Here is a 27645-nt window from a genome sequence, read left to right as displayed (position 1 = left end):
GAATTATCCGTTTGATCTTTCATATTCTCATTAGTTTTAAATATGCTTCTAAAATTTGTTATAGCTGTAAATCAGTTTTATCAAATTAGTAACTCATTTCTCAAATTATTTCATTCTCATGTGGCCCCCATCATTTTCCAATTCATGTGACAATTTTTGGTGTCTTTTTTTTTTTTTTTTTGAAATCCAATAGCTTTCTTTATAAATAAAGTCAATACTTTAATTTTGTTGTTAAGTAATCAAATTGTGTTAGAATGTCCAGAATAAGATTAATTTTCTTCTTAATTAACTGCATCAGATTAATAAGGTGATTTACTGACCTGTAACTGGTGGTGCCATCTCTCAAGAAATCCTCTTTTTCTGATTCAGATGCTCAATGATCACTTTTACTTGCACTGATCACTGCTCTCTCTCTCTCTCTCTCTCTTGATCTGGATGAATCAATGACGGATGAATGGAAAGGACAGACTAACTGCTCAGGTTAACTCCCCGTATTTGAGATCACATGACTGCAGCGTGCAAATGTTTCGCTTTAACCTTTCAGAGATATTGTAGTTATTAATAATTACATAAAATCTCTTTGTCACTTGTAACGATATTAGCTCAAAGGGGAAATATTAACAATAATCCATAATTACCAATTATGATTAATTATTAATATTTGGGTCAGTTAATTAGATTAACTTTGAGGTAAGCTAACTTAATATTGCAATCAATTAATCAGTTCCAACAAACTCTTTGATAATTAATTTATTCTAAGAAAAGTGTATCTTTCATGGTCACTGAAAAATAATTATTCCTTAGCTTGTACAGCTCTTAGAGCATGTAACAAGATCAAGATCGTAAAAGGGACTTTGTATGCAAGCAGAGGATCAGAAACCAAATGCATAATTGTGCACAAGTTTTATTAACTAAATCACAAACATAACTAAACAAACATACATACATTCATCCATACATACGCAGGTGATAGAACTATGGAAAAGATCAATTTCAGTATGAAAAGAACCATCAGCTTATCATTTTCAGAGTACCTCATTAAATTGATACTTGCATAGTTTGTGGGTGCAGGACAATTCTTGAAGTGGTTGAAAATTGAGTTCGTTGATGAGTCCGTGAGTGTCAAAAGTCATGGTGCAAGTTGCAGTCTTCTCTGCTGGGTGGAGGAGATATGATACACTTGCATGGTGGTTTCAAGCACATGGCTGTTGTAAGTGGAAGCCTGCTGAGGGCACGCTGGACGGCACGCCATCCTGAAGTGCCGAAAAGGCCAGGAGTTGATCGTGCCCAATCAGTGATGGTAAAGTTGCAGTTTTTCTGGATTGAAGAAAAGTCTGACTCCCTTTTGGGAGTATGAAAGCATGGCAGGCGTTGCTCAGGCCTGTTTGCTTTAGTTGGGCTCTTGACCCTTGACTTTTGCAAGTAAGATTTTCTTTGACTGCTATAATTGAATGTTTAGAAAAGATATTTGTTATGGCACAAGCGCCAAAGAAAAGTCTGATTGGGTGGGGGACGTTTCACAGGCATTTGTTGGGAGAGTGAGTTTGCTGGATTATTCATAAAAATAAATGAATAATTTGTGTGTGTCTGATTGGTCCAGACGCTACACACTCTAAATGGAAAGTTTTAATTTACTTGGATGCTTCTTAAAGGGGCATTTCACCCATTTGAACATTGTTTTTTATTTAAAGTGGGTCATATATGTAGTCGAAATGTAAAAGAAATTTTGAATTTGGTGCCTTTGTGACCGAGAAAAGACAAAAAATAACTTCAGGACGCATTTGTATGAAAGACAACAACTCCCACAATGCACCACATTGCACAGCTCCGCAAGCCACTCCCACTAATCCAGAAAGCGCATATCTGCCTATAAGAGAAATCACTCTTCCGTCTACAAGGCTAGCTTCCACCAGAGCTTGAAATTAATTTCACATTCACACAAAATGTCTAGTTAGTTGGCGAACTCATTAGTGCATTACTCCTCGTTTGTATTTCTTTCGAAAAGGTGAATTATTGCATGGTACCTGGATGTTCAGTCAGAACATATGCGGTGCGAAACTAGGATAGTTCACAACACAAACGTCCGTGTCCTCGTCTGATTCAGAGATTTCGTCCAGGAGAAATTGTCATCGTTGAAAATCTTTGCCACAGACGGACTCTATCTCTGTGTTCGTAGCGGTTCGTAGTTGCATAGTGAGATCACCGGCGCCACCAGTCCGCCCTAACACGAGCCAGTCCGGGCTCCTTGTCCGCGGCAGGCAGGTCTTCTGCCTCGGCTGCTCTTCGCTACAATGCGGCTTGTAAAGGTAGCCACAAACACCTGATTCAAGCATCAGACTTCCGAAATCCTCTTCCTCTAGTCTATATCATATTGAGTACTCTCCTCCGCTATTGTCATAACTTTACATCTGTCTCCACAGCGCCTATTAGCTTAGCTTCAAACAAGATGAAGGATATTGCTTTCAGTTTCAGAGAGTAAAGTCCCACCCACTGATCTGTAATAGGTCTGTAGCGTGAGCGGGTCCCGCCCCCTGGGAAAGATGAGGAACGAGTGCTTGTAGTCTCAACAGAAATCCCCCCCTCTTACACTTCCTCCTACAATGACGCAAAATGACGATTTTTGCGTCATTGTAGGAGGAAGTGTAAGAGGTAAATAACGGATTTCTCCCGTCTCAGGGGAAAATGAGAGAGTGTTGCACGACCATTCAATAGTATGACTGGGTTTCTAACAATGCAAAGCTTAATGCAAATGGGTGGAGTGTCCCTTTAAATAATTTAATTGTTTAATATGTTAGTCAGTACATTTAAAAAGTTTCATTTGGTACATAAATATTCTGTAGAGGATTTGAAAGAAGGAAAGGACAAGCTAAACATAACTCAGATAATGGTTATGTTTCTAAACTGGAATATGCGCATCATCAACTGTAGCAGTTTGCTGGTAATTTTAAGGGAATTTCGTTTTTTATCAAATTACTTAAAAACATACAGTCATTGTGTGTGTGTTTGGAGCCTATTTCCAGAATATAGTCACATATTTATTGCATATTTGTTATATTTTTGTATATGTTATAATTAGGGATGGGGCCGATCCAGTATCGGTATCGGTACCGATACCAGTGTAATTCACATATCCGATTTTCCCGATCCAACCAGCGGAGATATCCGATATCCATGAGTCATGTCTGCGCTTTAACATTGTCTGCTGAAATGACTCCAGCAAAATGTTTTAATCTTTTAACTCTAAACAAAAAAAAACTATTAAAAAAACATGCGTGTTCTTTAATGTTTGATTATAATTTTACTCACTTCACATAGGGATGGGAATTGATAAGATTTTATCAATAATAATGCCACTGACGATTCTGCTTATCGATCCGATTCTTTAACGCTTCTTCTTGATAGCACTGTGTGGAAAAACGTAGTAATATGCTTTTCAAAAAAAAAAAAAGCTGGTTTTATTTATTTTGAAGCTTAAGCTTGAGTAAGAAAACTGTACTTTTTATGTAATTTATGTAATAAATAGAACCTTATTGTAAAGTGTTACTGATTAGTTATACACCGATTCAGACGTCTCCTGAGTTCACTGTTGGAAAGATCAGTTGTTTTAACCATTCATTAAAAATGAATCGGTTCAAAGGAGTCATTCGTTCGCGAACTGGACGTGTCATGCGCGTTGTGTGATTATCCCAGCAGTTAGGACATGGACATCCAAGATTTGTGTCAACACAGAAAACATTTCATCACTGGATAGTTTTTTTTGTTTTATTAAAGTGTTGTTTTATGTCAGCTGAATGTCCGGAACGCTTTTCAGAGAAGATAAGGCAACTTATTTAGCACAATTCACACCCAGCGGTAATTCAGGAAAAAAAAAAATCTCTGAATGCTCCACAAGAAACTTTGGTGTTCCGACCTTTTACCACCGTGTCGATTTATTTTGATTAATATGTGCGAGGGAGAGAGAGCAAGACGCTGTGTGCTTCAAGATTCTGACGTAAGTGCTAAGATGGATAACGATTGGCCAAGAGGAAAAAGTGGTAAGATTCCGATTGGCCCAGAGAAATGTCAATTATAAGAATTATCCAATAATGTTTTGCAATTCTAGCCTGCATGGCAGTTACTGCGAGTAACAGTAAACACCTCCTTGCGTCCTTCCCTCGCATCCTACAGGGAGTGGAGCTGAGACGCAAGGAAAGTAAGCGAGGAAAGGATACGAGGATGCACAATTAAGTATTTAGAAGCACCCAGGCTCACCACAGGGAGCTGGTCATGGAAGAATACGCATTTGGGATCGCCGCAGGGATCACCACATATGAAACTCAGCCTAGGACAGGTACACAAGCCTACGAGCACTAGGCCAGGCGTCAGATGCTCCACAACGTCTGACTGCCGAAGCGGTGCGGAGGTACTCAACAGGGTTCGCCTAAGTGGGGAACTCGACTGGGGCAGAAAAGTGCAAGTATCCACTCCATGAGGAGTTGCTGTGACTAGCAAGCCTACACTAGAGCAAGAACTTCGGTGTTACCGGCTGGTTGAAGTGAGCACACAGGAAGAAACCAGCTCAACACGTAGGCTATAAAACCTAGCCAACGTGTTAGGTGTCGCCCAGCCTGCAGCTCTACAGATGTCTGTCAGCGAGGCACAGTGTGCCAGTGTCCAAGAAGAAGTGACACTCCTAGTGGAGTGGGCTCTCAACCCCGGCAGGCCTTGGGCTTCGTAAGCCAAAGCAATAGCATCCACTATCTAGTGGGCCATCCTCTACTTGGAGACAGCCTTTCCCTTCTGCTGGCCTCCGTAACAGACAAAGAGCTGATCAGAGGTCCTGAGGCTTTGCGTTCTATCAATGTTAAGATGCAGAGCACAAACGGGACAGAGAAAAAGTCAGGGCTGGGTCTGCCTCCTCCGAAGGCCACGCTTGCAGGTTCACCACCTGGTCCCGGAACCCTCTTGATGGAGGCCAATGCAATCAGGAGTAGTGTTTTACAGGACAGAAATTTTAACTCCGCTGACTGCAAAGGCTCAAAGGGTGGTCTCTGAAGTGCCGAAAGGAACAGGACAAATCCCAAGAGGGTAAAGAGAGCTGGCGAGGCGGATTTAGTCTCCTCGCCCCCCTCAGGAACCTGACAATCAGGAAATGCTCACCCAGCGACTTACCTTCAACTGCATTGTGATGTGCGCAAATAGCGGCAACATACTCTTTAAAGGTGGAGGGAGACAGCCTTCGCTCAAACCTATCTTGCAGGAAGGAAAGCACGGCTCTGATCAAGCAAGTTCGGAGGTTCTCCTCGTGAGAAGAATACCACTCAACGAACAGATTCCCCTTTAACGCATAGAGGCGCCTTGTAGAGGGGGAATGAGCCAGTCGTCGAGGTAAATGAGAATGCTTTGTACTGATATGCCCGCCCCTGGAATGCAAAGTGAAGAAACAGTCTGTGTCGAGGGGGAATCGAGACAAGAAAGTACACATCCTTCAGGTCGATCACTGCAGACCAATCTTGGGGGCGGATGCACTTGAAAATGCGCTTCTGCGTAAGCATCTTGAAAGGCAGCCTGTGAAGGGATCGGTTCAAGACATGCAGGTCCAAGATAGGTTGTAACCCACTGCTTTTCTTGGGTACAATGAAGTACGGGCTGTAGAAGCCAGTCTTCATATCGGCTGCAGGGATCAGCTCACTTGCGTCCTTCGCCAGTAGGACTGCGATCTCTGTCTGGTGAAGGCCAGGGGACGCCGGCAGAACTGAATTGCATAGCCGAGTCTGATGGTACGGATGAGCCAGTAAGACTGGCTGGGAAGCGCCAGCCAGGCTCCCAGACACCGTATGGTGTCTTGACAGACGTACCTGGGGTGGGGTAGCGCGGTGGAATGCAGGGACCAGACTCAGATGACATAGCGGCCCGAAGTGGGGTCTGAGTGTGCAGTGTAACACTAACCTGACTCTACCGATCGGCAGGGGATGAGTGAGATGGCATAGACGCAAGCACATCAGGCTAATGCTGGTGAAGCAAGAGGGTGGCAAGGCATAGCGGTGTCTCACACCTCTGCAAGGTTTATCCAGGGGGCGCTTCTGGACCACTTCTGGCCGAGGGCCAGCGCTGTGACTTTAAACACAGTCAGTAACAAGGCGCAGCTCAACCCCGACTCAGAACTACCTTCATGCAGTATGACTGACTCGGGAAAGCATGGCTTCCAAGTCTGAATCTGATTCAGCATGAGCATGCACACCATTATAGTGGGAGCTCAGCATCATCATCATTTCCAGAGTGTAACAGCCCTCTCTCTGATGCAGCGATCTTGTCTAATCCTCCCCTGGAGCCCCGAATGAAATGCTAGGTCCATCATGAGAATGACCAGCATCCCATCGAGAAGCTACCAGGCATGCAGAACAGTGAATGTGGGTCGTCAACTTGACACACTGATTGTTTAACCTTAATGAAAAAGGCAAGACAAACAACGTGCTCGGCAAGACAGACAATGTGGTCATGCTCTCATAAGAGAATATAACCACCCACAAACAGAGTCTCAACATGTCTGTGATGCGATAGAGGAGTGAGGGGGAGTGAGATTGTGGCCAGCGCTGTCTGTGCTGTAATACCAACACCAGATTGAAGAGGCGTTCTCCTGAGGAAGCAGACTCGTTTGAAGTGTAACACATTCAGAAGATTGTAGAGCAGGAACAGTAGAACCGCTTGGCTCCAAAGCGAGAGACAAATATGCGACGCACCTGCTGCTCGTTATATGCTCGCGCTGCAAGCAGAACAGCTGATGCAATTATCACATACCATGTGCATTTGGCTCGTTTTAATATTCTCAAAGTAGATTGGTATCACAAGGCGATTCCAATTACGTTGATGTTATGTTGAACGTGAGCGACTGATAGGGAAACATATAAAATGGTTCTGATATATAGTATGTTAAAAACTACAAACTCACATAAAAAGTCAAGTCAAACTGACCAACAAAAAGAAATACTGATCACCATAATGACGACCAAACATTTTCAAGACAAAAATCAACATCTAGTTGTTTAATCCTCCTCTGAGATCTTCAGAGATTTAATGTCTTCTTTTCTCTTTAGTTAATCAGAATTCTAACCAGACTTTCTGTCAGACGTCTACAGGAGTTATTGAGAATTAACATTAATTAGATTTTTTTGCGGCTACTGTGACAGTGTGTTTGTCAAACATATTAGCTAATAGTAATAAATAGCTCAAGTTACAATCATTGTTCTATTCTGTCCAAAACAACTTCATATACAGAGTTTAGTTCAATCCATCTCTACTCTCTCAATCCACAAGCTCAATGTGACACTGCCTCCTACTGGCAGAAAGAGCTCAATGTACAGTTTCAGGATGAGCTCAATGAGTCCAGATTTACTGATGAAAAGACACTATGATGATTCAGGAGCAGTTTGTTCTTTAGCGTGTTTCTTCTGGTGGGTCTGAAAACTACCTAAATAAGCGAATCTCTCGTTGCAGATGGAGCAGCGGTAAGGCTTCTCTCCTGTATGAACTCGCTCATGAGTCTTCAGGACGTCTAACCGAGCAAACGTCTTGTCACACTGAGAACACTTGAACGGTCTTTCTCCTGTATGAATCCGCTGGTGATTTTTTAAGGTACACAGTTTAGCGAAACTCTTCCCACAAACGCCACAGTGATACGGTCTTTCTCCAGTGTGAACTCTCAGATGAAGTGCCAAATGAGCCTGGCTAAAGAAGCTCTTCCCGCAGTAGGAGCACAGGTACGGTTTCTCTCCGGTGTGAGTCCTCTCATGGCAAATCAAATAAAAATTTTGACGGAATCGTTTATCGCAGTGTGAACACTGATACGGTTTCTCCTGAGAAGAGTGTGTTTTCTGGTGTGACTTTAGACAGGTTGAGTTTGTGAAGGTTTTCCCACATTCGCTGCACTGGTACGGCCTCTCGTTGGTGTGAACGCGCACATGCTTCTTCAAATGGGATCCATACATGAATCTTCTATCGCAGTGAGGACACTTGTACGGCCTTTCACCCGTGTGGATTCGCTTATGAACATTAAGATTCCCTTTGTGCAAGAAATACTTGTCGCACTCACTGCAGTGGAAAGTCTTTTCGCCAGTGTGTGTCTTCATATGAACTGTCATATTAGATGGAGTGGTGAAAAAATCCTTCCCGCACTGTTTGCAGTGAAACTCCTTCTCGCTGTGCTCTTTTGAATGAAGTCTCTTCTCTTCTAAGGTAGGAAAGCTGATGTTGCATCTCTTGCAGGAGAAGCTTTTCTGTTCTGTGTGTGTTCTCTCGTGTCTCGCTAAATTTCTCTTTGAGCTCAATGTTTTCCCACAGGTGACGCAGGAGAAACTCTTGACCTTCAGGTGATCTTTTGATGTCGAGGTTGTTTCCTCATCAGAAGATGAACCTCCATTCACATCTGAAAAGGTATTAAAATCTTTGTTAATGTTAACTCACACATATACTAATGCATCTATTCACTTTAACAGCACATGCTGTAACTAACCATGAACAATGCCTGTGAAAAGCTTTACTGTTTTGTAAGGTTAACTTACTGTACATATATACTAGTAGGGATTAGGGCTGAACGATATTCTGTTTTAACATCGACATTGCGATGTGCAAATGAGCGATAGTCACATCGCCGGAACATGCGATGCGAAGGGTAACGTTAGTAGCACCCATAGTGTAAGAGAACGGTAGCACACAGTAAACACGAGTTTGTTGTATGGCTTTTTGCTGGGGTGACATACGCGTTCTGCGTGCCTGCACAGTGATTGTTTGCTCTGCCGCGCTCACGCTCACAGCCAACATTCACTGGCAATCCTATAGCTAAAAATGCGCGACGAAGAGGATCCTCCGCAACAAATTCAAAATTTGGGACTAGCCTATTTCGTCTACAAAAAGGAGGATGTTGACCAAAAAGAGGTAGGCTACTTTGCTGGAGTGTTATAAAGTCGTGGATGGTTGTCTTTTTTTTTTAATCGTTTCGTGTTCGCATTTATGAGGAAAAAACAATGTTACGTGACATTATGGACGCGTCACGCGACCGTTATGAAAGCCGCACAAAAAAACTGCTTTAAAACTTTCACAGAGACCTCAAACAGAAAGCACAAAGCCTTTCTTTAAAACGAATTTCGTTTTGTATTAATTGTATCTTAATTTTAATCAGTATTTCATTATCCAATTTTCTGGATTTAATAAATAGGACCTAGCCTAAAAATTAAATTTAGCAGCCAGCGCCTGAACTGGAGATTAAGCTATCATCCATGAACCGAAACTCAGCATAAAAGGTAGCCTACTCGCCTCACACACCTAAAAATAACAATAATAATAAAAAAAATTGAAATATAACTATTATCTACAGAAGAACCATTAAAAAAAATTTAATCTGTATATGAAAAGTGCATTTCTCCCGATCACTGCTGCGAAGATCGCGAGTCAGTAATTGTCAACTTCATCTTTACAGAAAACACTTGTTTATTAATAAACAATTAAAATGTCTCACTGTAATATTTTACATATTATTAATCATTACTTTTGCTGGTTCTAGGTGCCGTTTACATGAACGCGTCACTGAATCAGCACAGAAAACATAATTTTTCGGGTCCTAGAACCTGAAGAACGTTAATAGGTCCTGTGTAGAACGTTCACCGAATTCTGAGAGAAATATGTTTCTGGAATAAAATATTAAGTGGCCTTTTTGTCACTTGTAATGAAGCTTGCTTATTAGTGAAATTATTAATAACATGGAATGGTAATTATTGACTTTAGCCTGGATTGATGGCTCGCAATATCGCAATATATATCGTTGGGGAAAAAAATATCGCAATGTAATTTTTTTCCCAATATCGTGCAGCCCTAGTAGGGATGATACCAAAATTCCAGTGGTCGGTACCGATACCATTCAAAATTTACGGTTCTCGGTACCAATTTCGGTACCACAGCAAAATCTGTTGGAACTATTTTGCTATTTTATTTAACTATTTCAAAAAAAAAAATTCAATTCAATTCAATGACTTTATTATTTATGACGTTAAGCATGAGTAAATTATACATATAAGCATTGAAGGCTATATGCTGTTTAAACATAAATATTGCTAATATATATATTTTTTTTAATCAATTGAAAAATAAACAACCTTCTATGCACAAATTATTATTATTAGTAGTAGTATTTTTAATACATGAAGACGTGGCTAAATCTACTTTACAGTAGCCTTATATAAGTAGCCTACTATAATTATTTCTGTAAAAAAATTTAAGTTAAACCGAACTTTTATTTTGACAGGTTGCCGTGAAGACCTTTGAGTTTCTGTGTGTGTATGATATGACGATAGTTTTTCTCAAATGAAACGCTAAAATGCTCATGAAGTGACTCTCAGAGCGGCTCTGGAGATTCATCATGTCATCATATCATGAGGCAGCAGAGACTGAAAACAGCGCGAGCGTCACTCGTGCTTCAGTGTGTGTGTGTGTGTGTGTGTGAGGTAAATGAAACCGTGCGTTTGAGACCAGCAAAACATGCAAGGTTAATTTTTAAATAGTCTTTTTGTGGTTTAATATACACAGACACTATATATATCGTGGTATATATCGGCTGCAGTGCTCCTAGTAAAAGAGTTAGTCTGGAGCCCCAAGCTTAGATAAACACGGAGCGACTGAAAGCAGCTCCTATTGGTGGGTACCGGTACTACAGAAATGCTGGTATCGTCACATTTTAAAAATTTCAGTACCGACTTGGTACCAAAGTACCGGTACTTTTGACAACACTAATACTGTATATACATTAGTTTATGTAGCAGTTGACACACACTATGTATAAACATGAACATGTTTTCCCGCTAGTTTCTGCTGTAGAATTATGTTTACCAAAAGCCCAAATCAATGCCTTATTATTAAATAATGTTGATAAGGTACACAACAGCATTTTTACCTTTAGGGTAAGATGGGATTTAGAAATGTTCATCCTTAGTGTGTGTGTCAACTGCTACATAAACTAATGTAAATATGTACAGTAAGTTAACCTTACAAAACAGTAACGCTTTTCACAGGCGTTGTTCATGGTTAGTTCATGTTAACTAATTGTGCTGTTAATGTGAATAGATGCATTAGCATGTGTGAGTTAACATTAACCCCCAGAGGTCTACGGTATCGCCGGCGATACCAGCTCGCTTTTTTTTTATCAGTGTAAAAGAAACTCATAAATACTCTGTTGACTTTGATTTTCCATAGGAGTTTCATACATCAATCGATTCTGTTAAATGTGTATTATTTTTGTGTATACTCACAATAAAAACAAAGTGTGGTGCTTTTTGCCAAATAAAGAAAAATAAACACGAAGCGAGTTCTGCCTTCTCTCTGTCCGTGTAGTCCATTCTGAAACGCGTCCGAAAATGAATCATAACTCAGCGAATACTTCTCACACAGGCATGTGAGTTATGTCTTTATGAAGCTTGAAATCTCTTCTTTTAAATGAAGTCATTTATATAAAACACAAATGTTTTCAACTCATGTAATCCGTTTGAAAGCAAGGAGAGGTACCGTTTTTCCTTCTGCCTCATTATCTTTATAATCAGCTGCGGCCGCCCCGCCCCCGGCGCGATTCACATGTAAATAGTTTAGGTGATCTAGTATGCATCGCATACGCCCCCCGATCAATGCCATAAAAACACAGTTTCTATCAGACTTACTGATAGTTAATCGCGTTTAGAGTATGGCACGCTTCTCCGGTAATAAAGACGCCCTTCAGATGATTCTGGACAGCGAGGAAGAATGCACGATACCGGGTTGTTTCCTCAGAGGAAGATTGTAACAGACGACGAACGGCAACATATTGAAGAGCGAATTCCGCCGAGGACACAATTTCGGAGTAAGTTTTACTTAAAAGTCTTTTGTCTTTTATTTTTCGTGTTCGCATTTATGAGGAAAAAAACAATATTACCTGACAGTTCTCCATTATGGACGCGAGCGCTCTAAGCACTAAAATACTTTCAAACATTCACAGAGACCTCAAAACAGAAAGTACAAATCCTTTCTTTAAAACGAATTTCGTTTTGTATCAATTGTATCTTAATTTTAATATTTTTTTCATTAACAAATTTCCTGGATTTAAAGTAAATATAGGCTAGCAATCACAACATAAGGTCTGAACTGGAGATCATCATGAACCCGTAGCCTACTCGCCTCACATGTCTAAAATTTTTTTAATATATTTACAGAAAGCTGGTTCTAAACAAAACCATCCAAAACAAAAAAAACGATGTAGCCTTATAAATGTGCATTTCTCCGGTGCGTTCACTAGCCTACTGCGAAGATCGCGAGTCAATAGCCTATCATCAACTTCATCTTTGCCAGAAGTTAAATTTAAATCGCGTGTGTGAATGAATGATGTTGTTTTAGCAAACTGTATTGCTATACTGAGATGAGTAAAAATCGACTGAAATATGTTGAAATAAAATGTAGGCTATTTGTATAAGCAACGTATTAAACGGCAAATTAACAATATGCCCTAATATTTCATGAAAACAACGTTACAGTCAGGCGAAATATGAAAGACAACATTTTGTTTAGTAGATTTGGGTACAGTTTTTACTGTAGAATATACTGCCACATCAAATAAGCTTTTGTTTAGCAATTTCTATATATAAAATAGCCTACTATTTTTGTCAAAAATAAAGTCATCAACTAAGATGTTAACTGTTCCAATGTTGGCTATATTCAAAGTAATGAATACATAGATAAAATGTAGGCCTATAATCTTTTTTTTTACAAAGAAAGAGTACACTTGAAATATTGTTGAAATTGTAATTATTGTTGTTGTAACCTTTTTAACTTTGAAATATGTATGATAAAATGTATACTTTAGTTTTTACAAAGAAAGATTACACTTGAATTGTTGTTGTAATTGTAACCTTTTTAATAAAAAAATATATTTACAAGGTAGATGTAAACAAACTATTAAAAGGTAAATATAAGCCTTTTCTTTAAATAATTTTTATTGTGTTTTATTTGTGACAAATTTGGGGAGAGGATAAATATTCCAAAACTGAAAATACAGTATGAGAATTAACTGCACAATTACTAGACATGTTTTCCTTGGATATTATAGGCCAAATTGCAAGCACAATATGTGGAAAAATAAAAAAGAATTGAGATGCTTCCAACTGTTGCTCTTGCATTCTTGTGGCTCAGTGACTCACCTGAATGAATGGCTAATTAAGTATGCAGGCCCCATTGTCTCCTAAGGTGTGAACCACTAAATATGCATGATCTGTGACGCCCACTCCGCATATTGCCTTTCCAAACAGAAAGTGCTTTGCAAAATTCAAATCAATGTATTGTGTTATGTGAATGATTAGGCAGGGTGATTTTCACATAATTTTGAAGAAAAAACACTAGGCAATGACATCTATTAGACAAAAGTCTTATTGGCACATATTTAGTGTGTGTTTTATGGCCTTATTTCAGAAACTTTAGTTTTTAGTTTTTTCAATAACCACGCATAAACATTATTCTCTCAAAAATGCAGACATGTACATTCTTGTTGCTCACATATTACGGTAGCCCTGTTTGTGCTAAATAGTGTGTAATTTTTGTTTTGCCATTAATATGTTTATAAGCAACTGAAAAAAGCACAAATGTCAGGGCATGTCAGAACATCTCAAGGACCCCAAAAACACCTCAGACCCCAGAGGGTTAACAAAGATTATCTAATGCTGAACAGGGGCGTTGTTCATGGTTAGTTCATGTTAACTAATGCATTAACTAATGAAACCTTATTGTAAAGTATTACCAAAATTTCTAACTTTAAAATAAAATGAACACAAGTAGATTTAATGAATCATGCACTGACCATCATGCAATCCTATAATATCTGTCTATATTTTTCTTTAACTTTAAGAGCTTAAAAATTAAAGATAAATGTGAAATTGTGATGCAGCTCATGATACAGTGTTTTCAACACATCGGTTCACAGTAACTAATGTCTGCACCTGCTGATTTAGGAGCACAACTACATGTTTACACACATTCTGACTATGATTTGCCATAACAAAAGATCATAAATGGAAGATACTTACCTGAAGGAATAAAATCATCAATGTCATCATTTCGATTATCCTCATTTTCTTCATCCTCAACATCATTTCCTTCATCATCCTCATCCTGAACATCATCATCATCTACATCCTCCTCCTCATGGCGCTGTTGTTGTTCCTCTGCTGTGGTTTCTTCTCCTCGTCTGTCTAGCAGGTTCCTGCAGTCCTCCAGTTTGACGGAGCACATCTTCATCTGCTGTTCTCCAGCGTTACAGTCAGAGGTTTGATCAGCGGATCCATGATCCTGAGCGTCAGTATAACACAGTAAAGTGAGGCTGAGCTCTGAGTCCTGTGTGTCTCTGGATCTCCAGACTGAATCCTGAGCTTCTGTCCCATCAGTCACACACACTGAAACCTTCTCCAGATCCTGACAAACACATCATAGATCAACACAAATAAACAACAACCTGTTGATATTAGCCTCATTACTCAGCAGTTATCTCTAGTGGTTATATTGGTGATTTGTTTGCATATTTTGCTGTTGTAACTTGAGATGTGCATAAGAAGTGAGAAGCTAACAAAACTTTGGTTTGATTGAGCTGAAGGATGAAATGATGAGCTGCTCAAACCTCTCTGTTGGGTTTGTCTCCTCTTTCTCTCAGCTTTGCCTCCAGTGACGCCACCTCTTTCTTCAGCTGACAGATTTCAGAGATGAAATCCTCAATATCCAGCATGGACAGATCAGTTCCTACTGATTTACAGCAGATCACATCCATCTGCGCTCTCATGGTCAACATCTGAAGACAAACACAACATCATTATTACAAGAGGCATTTATAATGAACTCACACTGATTTAAACTCAAGATATCAAAACTTTAAGATATAAATTAACATATGTTTAGGCGTGTATATGTTTAAATTCATTATCGTAAGAATATCATTATAATACATTATCATTATTTAAAACTGCTGGATTTAAACGCAGATTTCATAAATTAAACATGATAATGTGATACTTGTACTCGTTTCTAAGCGTCATTTAAGTGTCCAGCATTAAAAATTAAACGTTATAGCTATGGTTTTATTACAAATATCACAGTTAAAACACAGCTACTGTAGTAAGCAAAGGCTAATGTGTGTTTATAACTACAATAAACTTACTATTACAAATACCCATTACTATGGTTACTGTGGTAAAATCACGGGTAATTCGTTTTTTTTTAATGATAAATGCTAAAAAGTAGTTAATTTAAAGCTCATTAAAACACTACAGACAGAAAATCAACAATCACACACACAGTTTAAAACAACACACCTCAGTGTGAGCGCGCCAGGCTTCCTCTTCTTCAGTGGTTTTACCGGCGGACTGAAGAGCGTCACAGCGACTCCTACAGGTTTCAGGAAGAAACGCTAGTCAGTAGAGATCGGGTGCTTCTCAATTATTTGTGCATCCTCGTTTCCTTTCCTCGTTTATTTCTGCCTTAATTTTGTTTTCACTATCATTTTTTTTTTTTATGTATCTTGCAGGCCTGGAGTGTCGATTATTGAGATACTCCTTTTACCCTTTCTTGTCATTTTTCTCTCAGAATATTTTGTAACTGAGTCTGGATTTAAATCCACTTCGAACACATTTCTGCCCAGGATTGTGTTTCCTGTCGCACTCTTTCCAGCTCCAGTCACACCCAACATAACAATCCTCAGATCTCCTGAAGACAGAAAGACAAATTCTTTTCAAAATAACACACACACTGTTTGTATAGAAATACTTGTGAGGACCTCCATAGACGTAATGTTTTTTTTTTATACTGTACAAACTGTATATTCTCTCTCTCTCTCTGGGGAAAAAAACAAAACATGTTAGTTATGTTTAGTACTATTTTCATTGATTTCATGATTTCTCTCTCTTGACTATTTTCCACATGCTTGCACTTCATAATAGATATATTTATGAATTATTCCTTTATCAGGTCAAGTAATAAACTGAGTGCTCGCCTCAAATTTTTTTCAAATTTTACGTCAGTGCTTTTTTCTAACTTAGTTCTTTTTATTGCATTTATTTTTCTGATCTTTCATATTCTCAGATATTTTAAAATCTCATTTGCTTCTAAAATTTGTTATGGCTGTATATCAGTTTTATCAAATTATTATCTAATTTCTCGAATGATTTTCCAATTCAATTAACAATGTTTTTGTCTTTTTTCCATTACTGTAAGTTTTAGAAATTCAATAGCTTTGTTTAGAAATAAGTTTATACTCTAATTTTGTGGTTAGGTAATACAATTTTGTTAGAATGTCCAGAATAAGATTCATTTTCTTCTTGATTAACTGCATCAGATTAATCAGGTGATTGCAACCTAAAAGCTGTCAAATATCCCCACCTAGTGTTCAAGTCAAATATCTCTACCTACAGCCAAATGACAAATTTGACAGGCAACAGACTTAAAAACAGGTAATTAGCAAAACAAGACAGAGAAAAGTCCGGCATGCCAATGCACTTTTATGTCTGGACCTCCGGACACTGAGACAGTAATAAGTGTTTGGCATGTAAAAGAGTGGTAAATATCAGAATTAAGCTATTTTTTTACCACATAAAACTATATAAAAATAGTTCTGATATAGTATGAGCCAAGAGTCAAACTGACCAACAAAAATAAACACCGATCACCATAATGATGACCAAACATTTTCAATAAGACATCAACATCTAAAGCTGTTAATTCCCAATAAAAACTTCTGTAGACGTCTGACAGAAATAACGTCAGTCTGGTTAGTAATATGTGAAGCTGGTAATGCTGTTTGTGGAGTTGTTTAATCCTCCTCTGCTGAGATCCTCACAGATTTAACGTCTTCTTTTCTCTTCAGTAAATCAGAATTCTAACCAGACTGACTTTATTTCTGTCAGACGTCTACAGGAGTTTGAGAATTAACTAAGAATTAACATTAGTTCGATTTTTTTGTGGCTGCTGTGACAGTGTGTTTGTCAAACATATTAGCTTTAATAGTAATAGTTCAAGTTACAATCATTGTTCTATTCTGTCCAACACAACTTCATATACAGAGTTTAGCTCAATCCATCTCTACTCTCTCAATCCACAAGCTCAATGTGACACTGCCTCCTACTGGCAGAAAGAGCTCAATGTACAGTTTCAGGATGAGCTCAATGAGTCCAGATTTACTGATGAAAAGACACTATGATGATTCAGGAGCAGTTTGTTCTTTAGCGTGTTTCTTCTGGTGGGTCTGAAAACTACCTAAATAAGCGAATCTCTCGTTGCAGATGGAGCAGCGGTAAGGCTTCTCTCCTGTATGAACTCGCTCATGAGTCTTCAGGACGTCCGATCGAGCAAACGTCTTGTCACACTGAGAACACTTGAATGGTCTTTCTCCTGTATGAATCCGCTGGTGATTTTTTAAGGTACCGTGTTTACTGAAACTCTTCCCACAAACGGCACAGTGATACGGTCTTTCTCCAGTGTGAACTCTCTGATGAAGTCCAAAATGAGCCTGGCTAAAGAAGCTCTTCCCGCAGTAGGAGCACAGGTACGGTTTCTCTCCGGTGTGAGTCCTCTCATGGCAAATCAAATAAAATTTGTGACGGAATCTTTTATCGCAGTGTGAACACTGATACGGTTTCTCCTGAGAAGAGTGTGTTTTCTGGTGTGACTTTAGACAGGTTGAGTTTGTGAAGGTTTTCCCACATTCGCTGCACTGGTACGGCCTCTCGTTGGTGTGAACGCGCACATGCTTCTTCAAATGGGATCCATACATGAATCTTCTATCGCAGTGAGGACACTTGTACGGCCTTTCGCCCGTGTGGATTCGCTTATGAACATTAAGATTCCCTTTGTGGAAGAAATACTTGTCGCACTCACTGCAGTGGAAAGTCTTTTCGCCAGTGTGTGTCTTCATATGAACTGTCATATTAGATGTAGTGGTGAAAAAATCCTTCCCGCACTGTTCGCAGTGAAACTCCTTCTTCACGCTGTGCTCTTTTGAATGAAGCCTCTTCTCTTCTAAGGTTGTAAAGCTGATGTTGCATCTCCTGCATGTCCAGTCTTTCTCTTCTGTGTGTGTTCTCTCGTGTCTCGCTAAATGTCCCTTTGAGCTCAATGTTTTCCCACAGGTGACGCAGGAGAAACTCTTGACCTTCAGCTGCTCTTTTGATGTCGAGGTTGTTTCCTCATCAGAAGATGAACCTCCATTCACATCTGAAAAGAAAAAAAGGTATTAAAATCTTTGTTAATTTTAACTCACACATATTACTAATGCATCTATTCACTTTAACAGCACAATTAGTTAACATGAACTAACCATGAACAATGCCTGTGAAAAGCTTTACTGTTTTGTAAGGTTAACTTACTGTACATATATACTAGGGATGATACCAAAATTCCAGTAGTCGGTTCAATTCTATTCAATGACTTTATTATTTATGACGGTAAGCATAAGTAAATTATACATATAAACATTGAAGGCTATATGCTGTTTAAACATAAATATTGTTAATAATTTTTTTTTTTTAAATCAAGTGAAAAATAAACAAGCTTCTATGCACACATTATTATTATTATTAGTAGTATTTTTAATACATGAAGACGTGGCTAAATCTACTTTACAGTAGCCGAATATAATTATTTCTGTCAATTTTTTCAACAAAAAAGTTAGTCTGGAGCGCCGCGCTTAGATAAACACCGAGCGACTGAAAGCAGCTCCTATTGGTGGGTAACGGTACTACAGAAATGCTGATATCGTCACATTTTAAAAATTTCAGTACCGACTTGATACCAAAGTACCGGTACTTTTGACAACACTAATATATACATTAGTTTATGTAGCAGTTGACACACACACTAAGGATGAACATTTCTAAATCCCCATCTTACCCTAAAGGTAAAAATGCTGTTGTGTACCTTATCAACATTATTTAATAATAAGGCATTGATTTGGGCTGTTGGTAAACATAATTCTACAGCGAGAAACTAGCGGGAAAACATGTTGTTCATTTATATGCGCTTCTCTGAATGTATATTGTTATGAGTTAAATGACTGCATTATTTTCTTATGCAGTGTTAATATGCAAATTAACAAATGTATATATGCACTCACCTAAAGGATTATTAGGAACACCTGTTCAATTTCTCATTAATGCAATTATCTAATCAACCAATCACATGGCAGTTGCTTCAATGCATTTAGGGGTGTGATCCTGGTCAAGACAATCTCCTGAACTCCAAACTGAATGTCAGAATGGGAAAGAAAGGTGATTTAAGCAATTTTGAGCGTGGCATGGTTGTTGGTGCCAGACGGGCCGGTCTGAGTATTTCACAATCTGCTCAGTTACTGGGATTTTCACGCACAACCATTTCTAGGGTTTACAAAGAATGGTGTGAAAAGGGAAAAACATCCAGTATGTGGCAGTCCTGTGGGCGAAAATGCCTTGATGATGCTAGAGGTCAGAGGAGAATGGGCCGACTGATTCAAGCTGATAGAAGAACAACTTTGACTGAAATAACCACTCGTTACAACCGAGGTATGCAGCAAAGCATTTGTGAAGCCACAACACGCACAACCTTGAGGCGGATGGGCTACAACAGCAGAAGACCCCACCGGGTACCACTCATCTCCACTACAAATAGGAAAAAGAGGCTACAATTTGCACAAGCTCACCAAAATTGGACAGTTAAAGACTGGAAAAATGTTGCCTGGTCTGATGAGTCTCGATTTCTGTTGAGACATTCAGATGGTAGAGTCAGAATTTGGCGTAAACAGAATGAGAACATGGATCCATCATGCCTTGTTACCACTGTGCAGGCTGGTGGTGGTGGTGTAATGGTGTGGGGGATGTTTTCTTGGCACACTTTAGGCCCCTTAGTGCCAATCGGGCATCGTTTAAATGCCACGGCCTACCTGAGCATTGTTTCTGACCATGTCCATCCCTTTATGACCACCATGTACCCATCCTCTGATGGCTACTTCCAGCAGGATAATGCACCATGTCACAAAGCTCGAATCATTTCAAATTGGTTTCTTGAACATGACAATGAGTTCACTGTACTAAAATGGCCCCCACAGTCACCAGATCTCAACCCAATAGAGCATCTTTGGGATGTGGTGGAACGGGAGCTTCGTGCCCTGGATGTGCATCCCACAAATCTCCATCAACTGCAAGATGCTATCCTATCAATATGGGCCAACATTTCTAAAGAATGCTTTCAGCACCTTGTTGAATCAATGCCACGTAGAATTAAGGCAGTTCTGAAGGCGAAAGGGGGTCAAACACAGTATTAGTATGGTGTTCCTAATAATCCTTTAGGTGAGTGTACATTTAACAAAAAAACAAAACAAAAAACAAAAAAAGGACTCTTATTTTGATATTCTGGTTGAGGAGTCGAGAAACGTAACGGTGAGCTGCGCGTGCTCCCTCATAACTGCAGCGGAGCTGTAAAAGAGCAGACGTGACTTTTCACTTTATTCTGTTTTACAGGTAAAAACATGGACATTCAAAAGAGAAACATTTAACTATACAACAGCGATTGCACTATTACCAAGTATGGTGAATGTAAAGTGTTAAATGTGTTTTAGTTTCTTTCTGCAAAGTTGAACGATTTTTGCCAGATACACCTCAGTTTGTAAACGCCACTGAATTGCATCAAGGAAGCAAATCTACAAAACACTTTTCTTCACCTGAATGGCTGGTTGAAAAACATTTAAAATGGAATGTTTGAACTTTTTCAGCCAGTAAACCAGGCTAAAGTCTTGTGGGACAAACGACTAAAACCCAAAGGACTGCTCGTCGGACATTTGAATATAAGAAGTATTGTATCAAAGACTGAGCAGATTGGGGGTCTGCTGATGGACTCGAATTTTGACTTTCTTTTTCTCTCTGAATCATGGCTAACTGAGTTATCACCAACGACTGCTTTTGCTGTACAGGGGTATCATGTTTTTAGGAAAGATAGAAATACTGGGCGGAAAAAGCTAAGAGATATCAACTCAACAGTATAGCCTATCAGATCAGTATAATCTTACACAAATGATCCGTGGCCCAACTAGGGTTACTCAATCAACACAAACTCAGATAGATTTAATTTGTAGCAATAAACCTGAAAGAATTACACAATCTTATTATTTGCTAACAGGTATGTCAGACCACAACTTGACCTTAAGTGTAAGAAAGTTGACAAAACAAAGATTTTTATATAAACAAGAGGGCAAAAGCTTTTTTCATATTATACCAAAATCCCTAGTTGGTCAATTCGAGGATAAATTAAAGCACCTGGACTGGAATGATGTTCTGCAGTCTGGTGATATAGGAAAAGCATTTAATACTATGATGGATAGAGTTACTCGTCGAGTAAAGCTGGAAGCTAATGAAGCAGAGACTCGGCATTAAAGGCTGCTCTTAAATCTAAATTATCACATGATAAGAGAAAATTCCAGAATTTGCGAGATAAAGTAGTAAAAGAATTAAGGCCGGCCAAAGATGATTATTTTATTAAATTAATTGATGATTCTAAAGGAAATATTGATACAATTATAAAGAAGGAGAATAAATCAGTTCAAAATTGGATTATAAAGGACCGATCGAAATTAATTGAAGATAAAGAACAAATAGCCTAGCTAAAAAATTGTATTCATTCTTTTTCTCTAGTTTCTGCTGTAGAATTATGTTTACCAAAAGCCCAAATCAATGCCTTATTATTAAATTATGTTGATAAGGTACACAACAGCATTTTTACCTTTAGGGTAAGATGGGGATTTAGAAATGTTCATCCTTAGTGTGTGTGTCAACTGCTACATAAACGAATGTATATATGTACAGTAAGTTAACCTTACAAAACAGTAAAGCTTTTCACAGGCATTGTTCAAGGTTAGTTCATGTTAACTAATTGTGCTGTTAATGTGAATAGATGCATTAGTATATGTGTGAGTTAACATTAACAAAGATTATCTAATGCTGAACAGGGGCGTTGTTCATGGTTAGGTCATGTTAACTAATGCATTAACTAATGAAACCTTATTGTATAGTGTTACCGACATTTCTAACTTTAAAATGAACACAAGTAGATTTAATGAATCATGCACTGACCATCATGAAATCCTATAATATCTGTCTATATTTTTCTTTAACTTTAAGAGCTTAAAATTTAAAGATAAATGTGAAATTGTGATGCAGCTCATGATACAGTGTTTTCAACACATCGGTTCACAGTAACTAATGTCTGCACCTGCTGATTTAGGAACACAACTAAATTCTTACACACATTCTTCTGACTATGATTTGCCATAACAAAATATCATAAATGGAAGATACATACCTGAAGGAATAAAATCATCATTGTCATTATTTCGATTATCCTCATCTTCATTTTCTTCATCCTCAACATCATTTCCTTCATCATCCTCATTCTGAACATCATCTTCATCCTCCTCCTCCTCATGGCTCTGTTGTTGTTCCTCTGCTGTGGTTTCTTCTCCTCGTCTCTCTATCAGGTTCCTGCAGTCCTCCAGTCTGACGGAGCACATCTTCATCTGCTGTTCTCCAGCGTTACAGTCAGAGGTTTGATCAGCGGATCCATGATCCTGAGCGTCAGTATAACACAGTAAAGTGAGGCTGAGCTCTGAGTCCTGTGTGTCTCTGGATCTCCAGACTGAATCCTGAGCTTCTGTCCCATCAGTCACACACACTGAAACCTTCTCCAGATCCTGACAAACACATCATAGATCAACACAAATAAACAACAACCTGTTGATATTAGCCTCATTACTCAGCAGTTATCTCTAGTGGGTATATTGGTGATTTGTTTGCATATTTTGCTGCTGGCTTAACTTGAGATGTGCATAAGAAGTGAGAAGCTAACAAAACTTTGGTTTGATTGAGCTGAAGGATGAAATGATGAGCTGCTCAAACCTCTCTGTTGGGTTTGTCTCCTCTTTCTCTCAGCTTTGCCTCCAGTGACGCCACCTCTTTCTTCAGCTGACAGATTTCAGAGATGAAATCCTCAATATCCAGCATGGACAGATCAGTTCCTACTGATTTACAGCAGATCACATCCATCTGCGCTCTCATGGCCAACATCTGAAGACAAACACAACATCATCATTACAAGAGGCATTTATAATGAACTCACACTGATTTAAACTCAAAATGACAAAGAATAAGAAAATGATTGCATTATAATATTAATATACCAGTAGACATTAATTTCAGATATAAATAAACATATGTTGAGGCGTGTTTATGTTTAAATTAATTATCGTAGGAATATCATTATAATACATTATCATAATCTAAAACTGCTGGATTTAAACGCAGATTTCAGAAATTAATCATGATAATGTGATACTTGTACTCGTTTCTAAGCGTCATTTAAGTGTCCAGCATTGAAAATTAAACGTGTTAACTTTGGTTTTATTACAAATATCACAGTTAAAACACAGCTACTGTAGTAAGCAAAGGCTAATGTGTGTTTATAACTACAATATACTATTACCAATACCCTTTACTATGGTTACTGTGGTAAAATCACGGTTAATTCTTTTTTTTTTTTTTTTTATGATAAATGCGAGTAAGTAGTTAATTTAAAGCTCATTAAAACACTACAGACAGAAAATCAACAATCACACACACAGTTAAAAACAACACACCTCAGTCTGAGCGCGCCAGGCTTCCTCTTCTTCAGTGGTTTAACCGGCGGACTGAAGAGCGTCACAGCGACTCCTACAGGTTTCAGGAAGAAACGCTAGTCAGTAGATATCGTGATTCGTGTCTACAGAAGGAAGAGGAAGAAAAAAGTTTTTCCATCCAGAGGATTAATTTCTTTGCGGTAATTGTTTTACCTGACATGGTGGCACAAATGCTCTGGGAGACATATGAAATTGAAAAATAATAACATTGTGTGAAAGGAAAACTATGTCTCTTTCTTGATTAAATAAAATCATCCAACAATGGAAAAAATGGTGCAATTGCCTTACAATCATCCTTGAGCCACTTTCAACATTTCTTGAACTATTTGTCTCACAATAGGCTTCATAAAATGCATAATTTTCGAGATCTCATCCTCAGACTTGAAATGAAGCATGACCACAGTTGTGGCTACACTTTAGTTGTGGTTATAAGTTGCTATCCTAAATTCACATAATATTTTTATACATTTAATAAATATATTCTTAATATTTGTTGTTTTTGTTTTTATGTTTGAGCTTATATATCTCAATATTAATAACAGTCTGGTTAATTTTGAGTCTTGAACTGTAAACTCTCAAGGGTTGGCTTTCTAAATATATGTTGGTTATGTGTCTATTCAGAATGACTTATGAGCAGCAACCTTTTTTAATGTGGGTATGTCATGTATGCATCACTTGCCAAAATTGGGGGTGATGAGCAAGGGGTTAACACATGTTTATCAGCGTTATGAAATCCAGGAACTCATAGATACTATTTTGAGGCTTTTTAATAGGTCAAGTTCAATCAATCTCTCAAGTTTAAGATACTATCATTGTTCTATTCTGTCCAACACAACTTCATTTACAGAGTGTTACATCCAAGGACGTATATTTTTGTGAGCTATATGATACTGTGGTATGTTTTTCTTTCTGTTGTTTTTGTTGTGTCTCTTGCTCTCCTTTGGCTCCTCCCACTCTTTCCTCTGGCAGGTGGCTGATTGCGTCTCCAGCTGCACCTGCTTACCATCCAGGAGGGAAGCAGCATAAAATCCAGCAGAACTCTCAATCGTGGAGAACTCTTCTCCAGAGCATGGTTTGGGTCCTGCTCGGTCCTGTTGTTTGGAGCTGTTGCGCCCTTGTTGTGGATCTGTGCTGTAGTTTGCTCATTGTTGAATGCTGTTGCTGAAGGGCCTGTTGCTTCATTGTGAGACGCCCCAGTCTACAACTTTTAAATTGTAAAGCCACCTTTTGATTTGGTTTTCCTTCTAAAGCTGTTATTCTCCTGATTGTTTGTTGTCACTTTCTTTTGTTTTGTTACTTGGAAACTGTAGCGAGGTGGGCGCCATTTTATTTTGTAACCCCTTTTTCTCCTGTTTTGTGGCTTGGTAGGGAGTGAGTGTAGACTTCTGTTATTTATTTGTATTTTCTTTGTGAGGCTTATTAAGAATTTAAAGGAGTCATAACCTGCAAATTTCACTTTTCCACGAGAATCAATGTATGTTATGATTGCATAATGATTATACACTGGCCGGGAAGCCGATATTTAAAAGTGAAGCGTTTGTTTACCTCAGGGTTTGTAAAATAGCCCACGCGCACTAAAAAACGAGATTTTGATTTCAGCCCCGTCTTGACGTCAAGACGGGGCAGGATATACCATATATGGACACCGCAGCAGGAAGCCCGCCCTTCCCCTCTCCCCCTCATCCCCTCATATTCAGTTCAGTCGCGAAAGATGGAGAAACCGAGTGCACACGTGAGATGCTCTGTGGGTGACTGCCAGAAACAACATGCAAATGTGTTTTCTATACCAAAAACGGACCAAACTATCAGGGACCAGTGGATAAAATTCATTTTTAATGACGCTGTCCCAGCAACACTTTCAACTGGCTTATTGTTCGGTGTCTGCGCTAAACATTTTACGCCGGAATCATTCACAAATTTGGGCCAATATCAGGCGAAGTTGGCCACGAAGCTCCGTTTGAAAAAAGGTGCCATTCCAACCATCCGGGACTTGCCTGAAATTGAAACGGTAAGACTGTTTTTATTGCTCTACTGTGTGTAACAAACAGCAGCTAACTACTAATGCGGCTATTGTATGTAACGTTAGCTTCGAGGTAAACACGGAGAATGGACTCTACGAATGCTAGCCATATCTTTCCACTTTGTTTTACACTACAGTAGTGATGGTACAGGAGTCCATGCTCAGTGGCTAAAACTGTTTGCTAAATGCAATTATGAAAACAATACCCCAAAACATTATTAGCCAATGGTAAACCTATTTGGGAGAAATTAGCAACAAATGTTTTAGCTCGTTAGTCAAAATGATTGTCTTTACCATTCAGAGACATCTTGATGTAGACGTCCTTCCATCGACTCCACATCTTCCCTTTCCAGCTCAGGTTCAGAGTCTGGCTCAAACATGTACGGCTGAATCCCGTAGGTCGCGGCCGGGTCGGGTTCATTCACAACTTGCGCCATGATGTCAGTTTGTAATGATGCTGAAGTTACCTGCGGTGTCAACCCCCCTCCTTCCTGCAACCAATCAACGCGCCCCTCATTTGCATTATTAAAATGACCGTCCACGACAGCCAAAACATCGCATCAGATCTCGCGAGACAATAATGCCTTCAGAAATAAAGGTTTTAGGAGCTCTGTTTTTATTTATTTTTCCACTTTTATTTTTTAGAAGGGCATGAAAGACTATAATACAGCAGTAGGTATCCAAATTAAGACTAGGTTATGACTCCTTTAAAAACCAGGTAGATCTGGCTTTTGTTTATTATTTTGGCATTGCCCCCTTCTGAAGCCTTTGTTTCTTCCCTAAAGCTTTACTTTCTGAGTAAGTTATGTTAAGAGCCTTTGAATAAAAGGGTTAAAAAGAATCTTGTTGTTGTGGTGCCGTGGCAGGGCCCAGACAAATGCTCTTTAAAATCTTAAATATGTTATGTTCTGTTAAAAGAACCCTAGACACTCATAGGACGTAACAAGAGTTTGGTTCAATCCATCTCTACTCTCTCAATCCACAAGCTCAATGTGACACTGCCTCCTACTGGCAGAAAGAGCTCAATGTACAGTTTCAGGATGAGCTCAAGGAGTCTTTTCTAGATTTACTGATGAAAAGACATTATGGGGCGGTTTCCTGGAATAGTAATGAACAGAAATTTGCTTTACCTGTCATGCTTTATCTAGTCTGCTTTTGTCTAGAGTTTAAGCTCCTCCAGGACCAAATTGAGCTTAAATTAAACCTCCGAGAAGGCAGGTTTAACTTCAGATTAATGTTGAGTTTCAAAGAAGACTCAAGTATTACTTGGAGATATATACATATACACAGTAAATTCCGCAGTGTTGCATTAACTCTTTAAGAGTAAATTTTAACACTATTTGTGAGCATATATGGTCCCATTCAATTTAGTGTTAAAATTACTCTATTAATAGTGTTTAATGTGTAGTGTTACTTTTACACTGAAAAGTGTAAGAAAATTACACTACTAGTGTAAACAATTGCACTCTATATTGTTGATTTTATTTAACACTACTGCTATTTAACACTATTTTTGCCATTTTTAACTCTCCTAAGTGTAACACATTAAATGCTCTTACCAGTGTTGGTTTGCTTTGTGCACATGCTTACAGCAATTTAATGCCCACTATATTCTTCTTTATTCTAATACAATGGAATTCTTTGATTAAATAAGAAATTAATACACACACATACACATAAGTAGATGTCTTTCATCATTTATTTATCAAATCATTACACAATATGGTACAACAAATAGCTGATGATCCGCTTTATCATAACTCATCTGAATATCAAAAGCTCTATAATAGATCAAATCACAAACTTCAACAACCTGTAACTTACAGGGTTTCGTCATGGTAGCAACCTTAAATGCATTAAAATGGCTGTCAAAACAAACTGTCTCCATGTTTTGCCCAAAAAAAAAAACACTTTC

At 38.6% G+C, this 27645-nt stretch overlaps 2 protein-coding genes across 4 annotated transcripts; both read right to left on the bottom strand.

The window, feature by feature from the left end:
- Positions 1-133: 133 nt before the first annotated feature.
- On the bottom strand, positions 134-15335 carry LOC311286381 (uncharacterized protein). Its single transcript, XM_084402583.1, has 4 exons — positions 15320-15335; positions 14651-14818; positions 14064-14448; positions 134-8401 (listed from the first exon to the last, which is right to left on the bottom strand). Exons 2-4 carry the CDS (start codon positions 14816-14818, stop codon positions 7386-7388), a joined length of 1569 nt encoding a protein of 522 aa, XP_084258709.1. The 5' UTR covers positions 15320-15335; the 3' UTR covers positions 134-7385.
- A 1168-nt stretch (positions 15336-16503) lies between these two features.
- On the bottom strand, positions 16504-23752 carry LOC311286378 (uncharacterized protein). 3 transcript variants are annotated; one of them, XR_014626548.1, is made up of 5 exons: positions 23672-23752; positions 22935-23102; positions 22342-22729; positions 16934-18231; positions 16504-16766 (listed from the first exon to the last, which is right to left on the bottom strand). XR_014626548.1 is itself a non-coding variant. In XM_084402578.1 (4 exons), the coding sequence occupies exons 2-4, from the start codon at positions 23100-23102 to the stop codon at positions 17213-17215; spliced, it is 1575 nt and encodes a 524-aa protein (XP_084258704.1). In that variant the 5' UTR covers positions 23672-23752; the 3' UTR covers positions 16602-17212. The 3 variants fall into 3 exon arrangements, 2 of the variants coding, with proteins under 2 accessions (XP_084258704.1, XP_084258705.1); XM_084402578.1 differs by having other exon boundaries at positions 16602-18231; XM_084402579.1 differs by having other exon boundaries at positions 16608-18231; positions 23655-23679.
- Positions 23753-27645: the final 3893 nt, after the last annotated feature.

Source organism: Rutilus rutilus, assembly GCF_951802725.1.
Source record: "Rutilus rutilus genome assembly, chromosome: 2".
Classification (NCBI taxonomy): Eukaryota; Metazoa; Chordata; class Actinopteri; order Cypriniformes; family Leuciscidae; genus Rutilus; species Rutilus rutilus.
Note: the sequence above shows the minus strand (reverse complement) of the source record. Positions and strands in the feature narration are given on the sequence as shown.